The sequence below is a fragment of the Rhynchophorus ferrugineus genome, unplaced genomic scaffold (assembly GCF_030347505.1).
Source record: "Rhynchophorus ferrugineus isolate W39M unplaced genomic scaffold, kcgeb_rfMv2 rfM7, whole genome shotgun sequence".
Classification (NCBI taxonomy): Eukaryota; Metazoa; Arthropoda; class Insecta; order Coleoptera; family Curculionidae; genus Rhynchophorus; species Rhynchophorus ferrugineus.
Genome location: NW_027472586.1, coordinates 15,334,520 through 15,348,643, shown reverse-complemented (window position 1 = coordinate 15,348,643; position 14,124 = coordinate 15,334,520). Strand labels below are relative to the sequence as shown.

Sequence of the window (14,124 nt, the reverse complement as noted above, 5' to 3'; positions counted from 1 at the left end):
CAAGTGTTACAATATCAAGAAGAATATCAAGTGTTTAGAAGGTGGGTCTATATATTGAAAGATATGAAAAGTAAAAATAAATCTTCAATACTTGATAATTTTTTTTATTGTTTAATTAATACATTGTTACTAGTCCGACTAACCTACAATTTGTCTTTATGATAACTTAAATCTGGGGATATAACTAGGAGGACCCATCGGGCCTATCTCAGTCTCTGGTGAAATAATGTTTATACATGTCACTGCTGAATTTTTTAATATATGCACCTCACTACACAACAGTACCCAAGATCAGATTGTTTTTGATTCTTTTGAGTCTGTGTCCCATTCTGGTAGTATCCAAAAGTTGCAATATTTCAATATTTGTATGATAATGGAGTCTTTCCTCATGCCCCCTTGCAATTCTCTTGATTTCTTGACTGACTGTGGGTATTTGAAGGTCTTGATGTAGGTAATCAGTCCTATAGTATTTGAGTCCACCCACAATACTTCTCAGGACTTTTTTCTAATTTTTTTTTATTCTATTTATATTACTCTTTGCAGAACATCCCCATAACGGAACTCCGTATGTCCATCTAGGTTTCAGTATTTGCTTATATAATAGCAATTTATTATGTACTGATAATTGTGATTTTTTTCCAATTAGCAACATTTTCCTATATTTCAATTCCAGTTCTTTTCTTTTCTTCTTTATATGTTTCTTCCTGCGAAGTTTTGCATCGAGATTCATTCCGAAATATTTAGCATTGTTGTTATATGGAATGATTGTGTTATTATTAGTGTTAGTATTATAGTGTTATTTAATGTTATTGGTGCTTGTACGGTCTGTTTATAGGTGAACTGCACATGTACAGATTTACTTTCATTAATTCTTATTTTCCAAGCTTGTGTCCAATTATTTATATTGTCACTTGCCTGTTGTAATTTTCGTGAGGTTTCTTCCCTATTGTCTCCGACAGCTATAATCACAGTATCATCAGCAAATGTAGCCATCATTAAATAGTTAAATTAGCAGCAATATTTTCCATCTGTGGGGTATCAGCATCTTTTATTGTAGAGTAAACTTCTTCTTGTTTCACTCTAGTTGAATATTTGATAAATGTTCTATCGTTTCATGTTTCTTTTACTCGGTACTCGGTGTCTAGCGAATATTGTTGTGTTGGACTAGGAATTACGGATTATGGCTACTGATTATTTGCAATCAACGCTTCATTAATATTTGGTTCTTCCCAACTGTGACTAAATGTCACCGTGTATCGTAATCTTGCAGTTTCTGAATTGTGATCAAATACCAGCAGTACTCAGAGTAAAGAATAATTTTAAATTCCAGTTCGTTGTGGGCCCCAAGAATAGGACCTTTTCAAACATTTAATTATTCCGATTTTCAGCGGTAACAAGCAAGTCCAACAAACCGTTATCTATTAATTGCATTGAAATGAACACTTAAACAGATATAGTAATTCAATCTTCCATAATATTTAAGAGTACGTTGAATTAATCATCTCCATACCATCATAATATTATTTATAACTTAATGGTGAAGCTTTAACACAAATATAACAGTTTCTTTAATAAGATTTCTGTCATACAAGAGATCACGATTTATCAATTGGGTGGTCGATTCAGAGGGATATGTTTAATAAAGGCAACTACGTTTTAAGCATCTAAGCATCTAATTGGACACGGTGTCTAATATTTTATATGAAGCTTGGGGTTTTGGAAAGCAATGTTCGTGCTAAATTACTTAAGAATACAAGGAAACTCGAATAAAACAGCAATAGTAATTTGTAAAAATATTAAATGCATGTTACTCTTGAAGCGGATTTTTCATTCTTATCTTATCCCAGTTAAAAATAGATGGAATACTGTCGGAAACGTTAGGACATGCAACCGAATCAGCTTATAAAATTCGGTTTCCTCGATTCGGTTTGGTATTGTTGGGCCATGTTGCCAAATATCTTCAAAATTCTTCAAAACATTATTAATTACAATTTCTTGCCTTTTAGTTTATTATTGTTTAGTATCTAGTTTATTCAACGGTTTTAGTTATAAACTGGCAAACGTTGTAACATTGCGACGTGCTGACGTCACAAATTTTGATGCTATCAAATAATGTCACAGGCGGCTGTTTTATTGGATAGTCATACGTATGTTCTATGCATTCAATTCAACAGCAATCAAATTATCATATTGATATGTTGGACTGGAAGAAAAATATTTTTTGTAAAGGCAATGTTCCCACCAGCTTAAGCAATTTAAATAAAATACGAATTGTTGCATCACTACGAATGCAAACCACCATCACATTAGCCAGATTTAGTTATGTTTGACAGTCTTACATCCCATAAATATATGCAATATAACCGATATTCATCAATATAAGCGATAAGAAAGTGTGAATGTCACTGAGTTTATATTAAATGATAAACATATTTTTTTTTGTCGACATCAAATCCTATTACAAAATCTAGTGACACAAAATATTTAGAATAACTTAATAGTTACTAATACGATACAGAATAAGCTGAGCAATGTAATATTTAAAGGGCGGTCCCTATATTTGAATATATCACTATTACTGTGGTGTTGTCAGCTGAAAAATGATAATTTAGCAGCTGATAGTTTAGTGTAACGACAGAAGTGTTAATTTAACTTCCTTCATGTGAAATTATTGATTAAGATATTCAAGAAGCCTAGATTATCTGCTGATGCTAAATACATAAGCATCAACATCACTACATAGTATAAAACAAAGTCGCCTTTTCTGTCCCTATATCCCTATGTGCGCTTAAATCTTTAAAACTACGCAACGGATTTTGATGCGGTTTTTTTCAATAGATAGAGTGATTCAAGAGGAAGGTTTATATGTATAATACATGCATAATATACTAAGGCAACATTGCTAATTTTAGAGGTTTCTAACGTGATGTCGTAAATTAACCTATTTTTTAGGCTTATTTAGCAATTAGCAAAAACGCTGCCTAACCCTACGAGTTAGAAATTAATGTACTACAGTATTGTACACCATGAAAAGGTCTACAAAAAAGTCCGGGATGGTATATGTTTATCTTTTAGGGATAACCCACATTAACCATTTTTATTGTTTACTTTTTACGTGAGAAAATGGCTTATTTACGAAGCTATTTTAAGCAATACGGCATTAATCCTTATCGAATTAAGTACCTTAAATACAGTGTGCAATTAATATAGATCAATATGGTTCCTTACAGCATGTAAATTAAACAAATATTTTCGGAGATATTACAAATTTAAAATTTGCGTTTAAAAATGTGTAATGTAATAAAAATTGTATGAATTTAGATATTCCAAAGATAGCAGGAAATCTTCATAGTAAGTATAGGGGAAGAGGAATTGTTTTACTCCAAATTTAATGCGTGCAGGCCAAGGGCAGTAATGAATGAACCAAAAATACTGGATCGATTTTAATCATGTTTTCATTGAGTGACATAGGCATATATATTTTATGCCCGTGCAAAGTCGGAGCGGGCCGCTATGTTTTTATATACAACGTTCATATTTTTTCTGTAGTGTATTTAATTTAGTATCAGCATTGCAGCCGTGCGAAGCCGGGGCGGGTCGCTAGTACATGATAAGTGATGTAAATATTGATATCGAAGCGGTGTATGAGAGTGATTTTGACAGCCCAGGGAAATTAATTTGACGCCGAGGATATGAATGGAAAAACTCTAGAGATTTTCTACATCGCAAATTCATTAAAAATTTGCGTTGTATGGCTATTGAGATACATAACGATACAAATAATTATTGAGAAATATACAGCCACAATATTTTACTGAAGTCGATTTTATAGCAGAGGCCCTTTCAGCTCAGAGCTTTTACAAGCACCAGAGCCATAGACAAATGGTCCACATTTCAAAAGTAGAGGCCCTTTCTATGATTGAATATTTTGATTCTCTGAAGGACTATTGAAGCTCGCTTTTGTCGAAAGCGAGGCTGCGGCCAAGTAGTGAATGTTACTAGTGTGTGATAATTCCGACTGATATTGCCACATGACCCAGCTTTTTATGCCTAAATTAGATGAATGGCAAATTAAATAAAGCAATTTGATACCATATAGAGATAATCTGATGTCTATGGGGACAAGCCCACAATCATCCATCTAAAGCAGAAAAGATTCAACATTGCTTCAACAAAGTTCGATCACATTTATGCAGAATTCTCCAACAAATCCCAGTAGGCCCTTTAGTCGATGTATTAGTCAACACTTATTTATGATGCTATGTGCTTAATCCATTAAATTGTTCAATTTATTCATTGAAATAATTATATTTACATAACAAACTACATAAAAAAATCAGTAAAAATAAATTTCATTTGTAGATATTTTCAAAACTAGTATGATTTTTTTTTCCTTGAGTACTTTTCTTTAATTAGTTAACATATTCTATGTGGAATGCCATCACTATGACTAATTTTATTTTAATTTCACTTAATGAATTATTTGGTTTAATGTATATTTATAGAAAAAGCTTAATTTAATTAACTAATAGCATTATTAACATTTACCATTTTGAGAATCTTTCAAATTAACAGACCTCGAAAGAAGTTGTCTTCTTAATTAAAAGAACCTGTTAATACAATGACTGAAGAAACAGTAATATCGGTATGTGTTGCGATTTCGCTTGGCAACCAAATTACGACATTAGCAGATTTTTCTATTGATACCGCAATGGTATTGTTCGAATTTTTGTTACATAACTATGTTATATTTAAATATGCCACACCATTAGTCAATTTTAACACGAAAAAAAGGTTAAATTATGCATGGAACCAAATATGTACAATTCTCTCATATATTTTGGGTAAATACAAGGTAAGCGACATATTCACATCAATTGTTAATGACAAACAACAACATCAACTAGTTGTCTAAATGCCAGCAGAGCCTAAATTAGCTATAGTTATATTAGTTAACTGCATTTTCTTTCAATAAAACTTTAAAAATTGGATATTTGAAAAAACATATCTTATACTGTTTCTTTAAATATATCAACCATATATTTTCGCAATTCTTCAGCATGCTGCTTCGATCTGAGCAAGTGAGGATACGTTATTTAGTAGACCCTGTGCGTTGTGGCAAAATCGGATATTTGAATTTCATGCGTTCGCCATTTTCGACGCTGGGTCCGAGTGGGATAGATCACCCAGAGCATATTTTTAATAATAAAAGGCATAAAAATTGGTTTTAAAAATGGTCCAAAAGTAAGTACCTTTGATTTTTTGATTGATTTTATTAAAATTATTTTGAATAAGTTTATTGAAATAAATATTACATTTATAGAGAGAATTTGGGGTGTTAATTCTGCAAGAAAACATATTCGTGGGTATAATCCATTATATCAACTAAGGTTATGAAAACTCATATACAATACTTGAGCCACCAGCTAGACGTAGTCAATTCATTGCTAGAGTTTATCCGTCAAGAATAATAGCAAAACTGCAGTCACTGTTAACAATTAGAACTATATATTAGTCGTTATATGATTTATTATTACTAATAACATCTATTTTAGGTGACGTATCCGTTGAATATATTGAGACACATGTGGAGCATAAATATGAAATTTGTTACAACAATTGACAAAAGCCGAATAGAATAAAATCAAACATCAATTGACTGCGGGTGTAACTGTTGATAGGATATTGCAGAATGCTAGAGTAGTAGAGAATAATAATTTTAAAAGGATAAATGTGCTGACAAAAGTCGATTTAAATCGTTTCATATAAACATATAATATTAATGTTCAACGACGCCCTAAGCTAGAAACAGAGACTAAAATGTAAAATTTCGATAGCCCATATCTCGGAAACCATAAGTGATAACGCAATTTGGCAATCGACAACGTAATTAGCATGCCGAATATTACTTGTAATGTTATTTGGAACGAAATCCCTAATTCATAAGACCATTTTACAATTTTGGCCCAAGTTAGAAGCAGAGCCAATATTGTAAGATGTCGATAGCCCATATCTCGGAAACTATAAGTGATAATGCAATTTGGCAATCGAGAACGTAATTAGCATGCCGAATATTACTTGTAATGTTATTTGGAACGAAATCCCTAATTCATAAGACCATTTTACAATTTTGGCCTATATTAAAAAAACAGCCTAAAGTGTAAAATTTCGATAGCCCATATCTCGGAAACTATAAGTGATAATGCAATTTGGCAATCGACAACGTAATTAGCATGCCGAATATTACTTGGAATGTGATTTGGAACGAAATCGCTAATTCATAAGACCATTTTACAATTTTGGTCTATATTAGAAAAAGAGCCTAAAGTGTGATGATGATGGTTTACTGGGATAATACATGCCCCAGCGGAATTCGAACCATTGACTATGGTAACAGTATCAGGACCGTCCAGTCACTTTGACCACTGCGCCAACCAAGCCGACAAATCCATGTTGTATTGATAATAATATTAGTTGTAGTGGTATTAGTTGGTGATAATTATGAATAGAAAATTACATGTATATCCCAGAAAATGATAGATATGACACAGAATATGTATAGCGCCAAGTTATGAATTTGGTGTGATTAACAACACGTTACAAGGGATCAACGTATTCGCCAGACTTCTGAAATTATTTGATTATTAATTATCATTGTTCAATCGATATTATATTACCGGAAGTCTGAAAAACGAAGTGAAAATATCGGATTTTTTAAATGAATATAACTGATACCGATATATTTTAACCAAATAAAAAGTAAGAGAATTTGTTACACAATAATATTATATTGCATTCAGTTATGTTGACGCATTCCTTGTAGGCGATTTTAACAATGTAGTCGCATTTAAAGGTCAAAATAAATGTACCATTCTCCGAGATTTTGGCCACGCAAGGTGAACTGGATGTTAACTATTTCAGTTAAAAATAAATGACACAAATTTTATATTATATCACAAGTGATAGAAATATTATGTGTAGTATTAAATTTGATTAGCAGTTGGTGGAAATGAATCATTTTTTGTATGATATAATTTAAATCAATTTAATTTAATTATATTCTGTCAAGCTGCACGTATTGGAATTGTTAAATTGCCCAAGGTGACTGCTGTAAACAATATGGTACTTAAGTATTCCCTCGTTTCATATTTTAAAAATATTAAGCAAACTACCTTTAGAAATACTACAAAAATAAAACTTAACAGCAATATTAATATCTTCTTTCCTCATAAAAGACCAACACTCAAATATTGATGATTTCTATATGTAGAGAAGTTATTTTAAAACCGCTATTTTGTACTCAGATAAATACTGAAATTTCATGATAACTGCCTTTTGATCTTTTTATTTAATTGTAACCACTGGACCTCTGAAAAGTATCATATTTTTTTTTATAACATCTTTATTAGATACGCTTAGTACAATCTTAATTATTATTATTACAATTAATTTATCACTACTTTTCCTATGTGCTTGGATTAATTAACAAGCAAGACGAGTACGAGAAAATACATCAGTATGTATTGCTCAATTATAAAATTATAATTATTTATTAATTATTAACTTATAGCTATAGTTTACACTAATAATACACACTAAATGTTCAAACAAGTTCGTATGGTTTTGTTCGTTTCAGTCTCCTGACATCCTGTGCGCTGTCCAGCAGTTGTATTGCTTCCACGTTAGAATGATTTAGTAATCTTCTTTCGTGTTTTAAGGCGAAATCCTGCACAACTTCGCAAATCCATTTGATTTCCAGGTCATCGTGCAGTTCTTCATTGGTTACATCGCGATAGGCATTGGTAATCAATCGAAGAATCTTGTTTTGACAGCGCTGTATGACTAACTGAATTGAATATTTAGTGCAACCCCATATTTGCACCCCATAGGTCCAAATTGGCTTTATAATTGTATTATAGATCAACCTCTTTGATTTTAGATCAAGTTGGGAGTATCTTCCGACTAACCAGTATAGTTGTTTTATTTTGGTTCTAATGTGTTTTGCTTTTTGTCTAACGAAAAGTATCATATTGGAAAAAAATTAATTTCTATTTATTTAAATTAATTATTGCTTTTGACCAATAATTAATTTTAATAAATGGGAATTAATTTTTTTGTGTATTATATTGTGATTTTAATATATTGTAAATCATTAAATTTTCATTCTAACTCGCGCTTAGTTTCATTGCTTCCTTTATGTATTCATATAGTCCTAATATTTATTCATATTTATCACCTAAAATATATATTACAAAAACAATAAATACATCAGCATGTTTAAAATAATCATTTCTTTACTTAAATTAGTAAGCAAAATCGTTTCACTCCGAAGTCCAATCGACCGAACAAATCCCAAAGCGTGGGAAAACGCAACAGTCGGCTGGCAAGGTTATGGCGTCTGTATTTTGGGATGCGTGTGGAATAATTTTCATTGACCACCTTGAAAAAGGAAGGACCATCAACAGCGACTATTACATAGTGTAATTGGACAGTTTGAAGGACGAAATCGCCAAAAAACGGCCGCATTTGAAGAAAAAAAAGTGCTGCTTCACCGAGACAACGCACCGTGTCACAAGTCAGTGAAAACGATGGCAAAAATCCATGGATTGGCCTTCGAATTGCTTCCTCATATACCGTATTCTCACATCTGGCCCCCAGTGACTATTTGCTGTTCTCAGATCTCAAAATAATGCTCACTGGGAAGAAATTTTCGTCGAATGAAGAGTCAATTTTGAAGCAAAGGGCAAATCGTAGTACAAAAATGGTACCGAAAAGTTGAAGGATCGCTATAATTAGTGTGTCACCCTTGAAGGGAATTATATTGAATAAAGAAAACTAATTTTACCAAAAAAAGTGTTTTACTATGGTAGGCCGGGGACTTTTCAATTGACTTGTTATTGCTTTCTACTTTGTCTCATGTCCTACCTATGAACTAATAACTTACCAACAAACAAGGAATTAAATTTCTGTGAAAATATTTTATAACTGCTAACATTTTATGCAATATTCATTTTAACTCCTGATGCAAAATTTAACGTATATATTACCTGCAATATTCTCTTAGCGCTTTGTTAAGGAATGTATTTACTAATGAAACATTTGATTTTTAATTTAACTAATACTAGTTTGTGACTTGTATTTGCTTTTGTATGTGTACGTCCAAATTTTATTAATTATAATGACATAAGGATCGAATTTGCTTTAGTATTCCATGATTTCTAGCTTTTAACTATACTGCACATCCTAAAACTTCACGTCTATTGTCTATTTCTAATCTCCTTCAATCAATATTTGATAATTAATAAACATTTTTATATATTGTAAGGTGCCTGGAAAGTGGCGTAAAAAAATTTCAATGCAAAATTCCTTTTGTATGAGAAAATGTATCTCTTACTAGTATCTACTTCGTCGATTGTCGGTGAATTAACCCAACTTGTGTGCTCACAGGCAGATGGTTTGTCTAATGACGGTATCATGGCTGGAAGATGGCATTCGATCCAATGGTATTTTGAACATTTTGACTAAATTGTTGTTCTGATGAAGAATCGTTTATAGTTCACAAACCATAATTCTCCCAACTGTACGATTATGAGCACAATTTATGCTTGAGGAGCGCTCCTAGTAAGTAATGAACGAAGATGTGCTTGTACTGCAATTGTTTTTCTGATACTAATCTGATTGTTATGAACCAAAAAACTTTGAAGGTATAATGCGTTGAAAGTGGCCATGAAATTGTCCTGTACAATATTAATTTCACCAAACGACGTCATTTGGAAGCGACTATTATATTGTTGAAGGTTAGCCGAGATCTAGGAAGAATAATTTCCTATCCCAAAATCTAATGTGTATAATGGATCATGTTGTAGGACCGATTGTGGAAATTTTACTTTTCCACCGGCGCAATATAACACAGTGGATGCAAAGCTGTGTTTTAGTACCTTACAATATTGACAAACGATTGTCATTTTCTCAATTATAACTGATTTGTTAGCAGGAAAATCCACTTTCGGATCGGGTCGAAATAGAATGCTGCTTGTTCCTGGATAATCGGAGCACTGCGTCTGTAAAATCGCTCGATGTTGTTATGTTTGATGTACACGAGTTCATTGCCTTCTACGCTTATCCATTTCATTTCTGGTCAGTCTCGAGCGAAATATACCAATACGATTATTAACATTTTCTGTCACTGGTCTCACTGTTAATCAGTGTGGTTAGTACGAATTTATTTATCGGTAATACATATACAATAATAATTTATTCTTTTTTCTTTTTGTGAAAAGAGGTCCTATATTAATGTTAAACGTCCACGAGACCCTAAATTAAAACTTACAAAACCAATATTACTTTAACATAAATTATGTTATGCTTATATACAGTTACAGTACATATAATAGTCAATTTTTGCAACATAAATTAGGGATTTGGGTAAATGCAACTTCAAACTCCTTCAACTGTTGTCCATTTATCTAGATTTAGATTCTTTTTTATAAAATCTAATCCCAATATAGATCTTTTCGATTCTTCATTATGGGTCCTAACTTTTCAAATAGCTCTTTAAAAATTTTGTATATATGCATTGTCAAGCAACATCAAGGAAGTGTCTTTTTACTGACTAACTTTCGAAACAAAAATAGACTATTACATAGATTATTTCTAAATCCTATTTGAAATGAATTATATTATTTGTCACTGACGTAGTATATAGAAATTCAATTGGTTCCTCACCGATTTCTCCACTGGTTCCTTATATTTCAAGTTTCAAATATTCTAAATAATTAAAAATATAATAATAACATATATAACATATAGTCCTTTTGGTAAAAATTTTTATTATATTAAATTTCACTATAAGTAGTTACTATTAACTGAAGATTTAAATTATAATATGATATATAACTTTTGTCTATAGATATAGATATATCTTGTTAGAGTTATTCCATATAAATTTAGTTGGAACAGTTTATCATTAATAGCCAACTAGTTCTATTAGTTTTATGACTAAAGCATTTATAAATATTCTTTTTGCAATATTTAATGCATATTTAGTAGAAAAGAAAGTAAATTTAAACAGTTTAAAAAAAATGCATTAGCATATACCAATGAAACCCAAATTAACTTGTTAATTTATTAACTTCATATTTATAATCATATATTTTGCCCTTATAAATTATGGTTAATCAACAGTTATTATATTTCATTTAAAATTATAATAAAGAAGGGTATTATGAAATATTAATTGAGTTAAATATTTAAAAATTAGAATAAAGTAAATTATTTTTAAACTAAATTTTAGAGTAACATAACGAATACAAAAATAATAAATTTGGCAATAAATATTTTTCTTTATATATATATATATATATATATATATATATATATATATATATATATATATATATATATCCGAGCGAGTGACCAACTTTAGAAATCATGCCAGACATCCAGTCTTACCCAGCCTGGTTACTGGCGTGACTGGGATCATTTTCCTTGTCGGCTTTTACACTCTTATCTAGAAAATTCACAAATTTTAAACAGTCACAAACATAAATTTACGACCCTGCCTCAGCAGGATTCGAACCCGCGGCTATCGCAACAGTAGGACGACCTTCCTATCGTCTTTACCACTTCGCCACCAAGGCGTCTTAAAGATTTTTCTTAAATAAAGATTAAGGGGAAAGTGATAATTTTGGTATTAGAAATTTCCCGTCTATATTTTATTTCCAATATTGTTCATACACTTTCAAAACAAATACTTACAAGCATAAAAGAGAATATGCTTTTACTTACTCTTAATGACTGTTATCTTTTAAATTAATATTTTTTATTGTTATTGAATAGAACGTTACTATTTAAAATTTAATTGAGAACTTGATCGAAATGTTTTTAGTAACCTAAGTTCATATAAGTAGTTTTTTTTTTCTGGCAAACAATTTTTACAAAAGCATAACTATTCCTAAATTATTCCTACACTAAGTTTTATGGTAATATAACTGACGAAAACGAATAAGAAAACAACAACAACTTTGATAATTAACTACTAAATCTTTCTTAAATATAAATTAAGCTGTGCTGAAAAAGAATTTGGTTCTCAATGTTTATCAGAAAATTTGATATATAAGTAAAAACTACAAAAGCTAAACTGGCATACTTAAAAACATAACAGAATTTTTTTTATTCTCTCTAAATGACTCTTTTCTAATTTATTTATGCCTGTTCACATAATTTTCTTTATTCGACAGAATACACTTCCGAGTTAGTCCCATTGTAACCAACTCAGGATATGATGGTGGAATCCGGGGAAATCGAGAGACACCTTCAAATTCCGAAGACACGTATAAAGATTTCACATATTTTTTAACTAAAATAGTCGCAAATAATACCAAAAACAATAATAACAATAACAATAACAATAATTTTGTGACATATACACAAAATTAAATTAGGAATAAAACAAACCAAATTTGCTCGTAAAGACTTCAAAGTGATCAGTTGGTAGTAGTTAAAATAATATTTTAAATAGATAAATAGGTTTAGGTAGGTATTAAGCTAAATTGTGTGTATATAGTCCAATATAAAATACATGTAGTAGATAGTTTAAATAAGGTTTATGTTTATTTTTATTTAGTTATTACAACTATTATTATGTACATATGTTAAAACGTTTTTTCTTTTGCTTTAAAAATCTAAGTTTTATTATCTTTTACTTTTCAGTGAGTTCCTTATTTATTTTTTGAAGTCGGTTTTTTTGTAAAAAACATTTTAATAATTAAAATTGCTTGTTGTATTTTAATTAATCATTGCTATATAATATGCAAAATATAATAGAAACGTTGATCTAAATATTTTTATTAACATTTTATGTAATTAGTTGTCTTGTAAAATGTGTTGTTAGGATTTCCTTGTTTCTGTTAAATAGTTATTGTGTTAAAACAAGTCCAATAGAGATAACCTTTTGTCAAAATATAACTAATGAGAACAAAACCAGTCACTTAGTAACCTAGACAAATACGTGTTAACTATGTTACGCGTGTGCTTAGCTATAATACGATATTTTAAATATATTCTTGAACATGATCGATGGATATAACAATGCTTTACCGTAATTATTATAAATAAGTTATTGTCATGTTTATGTTATTTTACTGTACAACACTTACTTAAATGAATTACATTGTTTGAAACATCCCACTTTCTCAAGACACTCAACAAATATTTACTTAAACGTTTCTGAAAAAAAATTACACCGCTAACCAAAACGCTCGATGTTCTACACTCGTATTCGAAACGGTCAAGCACAAACTGAACCACTGAACCAGAAATCCTTGAGTTGCTACGGTTCATCTAAGGTTATAATTCGTTAATTTTTTTGTTCCACGTCCAAAAAATCCACGTTTCGGTTTATGCAAGTCTATGTCTTCCGCACCGTTAACACTTGGAAAAATTGACGCAAACTCGCGGACAAAATGTACTGGTACTTATTATCGAGAAGAATTACGATTGTTTAGCGACATAGTTGGACTGCGGAATGCGACGATATATTTAAGACGAAGATAGCTGTAAAATATTTTAGATATTCACCGTCGATCGGTCGGAATTAGGTTAAGATCAATGAAAGATGAAAGCAGACCGTCCGCAGCTCGTAAGTCCGTTCACATGAATGCGGGACAGGTAAAAATCAAGTGGTCAGGTAAGGTCGTGTGATTCCGGATTTGTTCGTGAGTCATGGGAAAGTGCAGCTCGTGGTTATTGTTGTCCGTAGGGTGTTGTGTGGTCAATAGAACGGTATTGTCAATGTATAATGTAATAGTTTAGTTAAAAAATAAAAAAGGGGAGCTGTCTCACAGTGTGTGACCTTCACAGTTCCTGTAATTTGGTATATGTTATCGAATCTAAAAATAGGCGACAAATCATATTGTATAGTTTGTTATAGTCCATTATTGAATACAATATTATATAGAAGTAAGTAAATGAATGTGTTAGGAACATGTGTATTGTGTATTAGTCATACTGTCGCTTTGCTTGTGCCATACATCAATTTCTACACTGTACTAAAACAAAATAATCTATATATAAGTATAGATATATATATATATATATATATATATATATAATCGACTATAAAGA

At 30.8% G+C, this 14,124-nt stretch overlaps 1 protein-coding gene across 2 annotated transcripts in view; it reads right to left on the bottom strand.

The window, feature by feature from the left end:
• The window catches only part of LOC143200086 (uncharacterized), a 65,000-nt gene extending 51,325 nt beyond the window's left edge, over window positions 1–13,675 (bottom strand). Inside the window, exon 1 of one of the 2 annotated variants that reach the window (XM_076410370.1) lies at window positions 13,158–13,675. Coding sequence is in view for 1 of the 2 variants with exons in the window: in XM_076410371.1 (XP_076266486.1) it covers window positions 13,158–13,341 (184 nt within the window). In the remaining variant the exon portion in view is untranslated. The remainder of the gene's footprint in view (window positions 1–13,157) is intronic. The other variant, XM_076410371.1, reaches the window with a different exon arrangement.
• Between the last annotated feature and the right edge of the window lie 449 nt (window positions 13,676–14,124).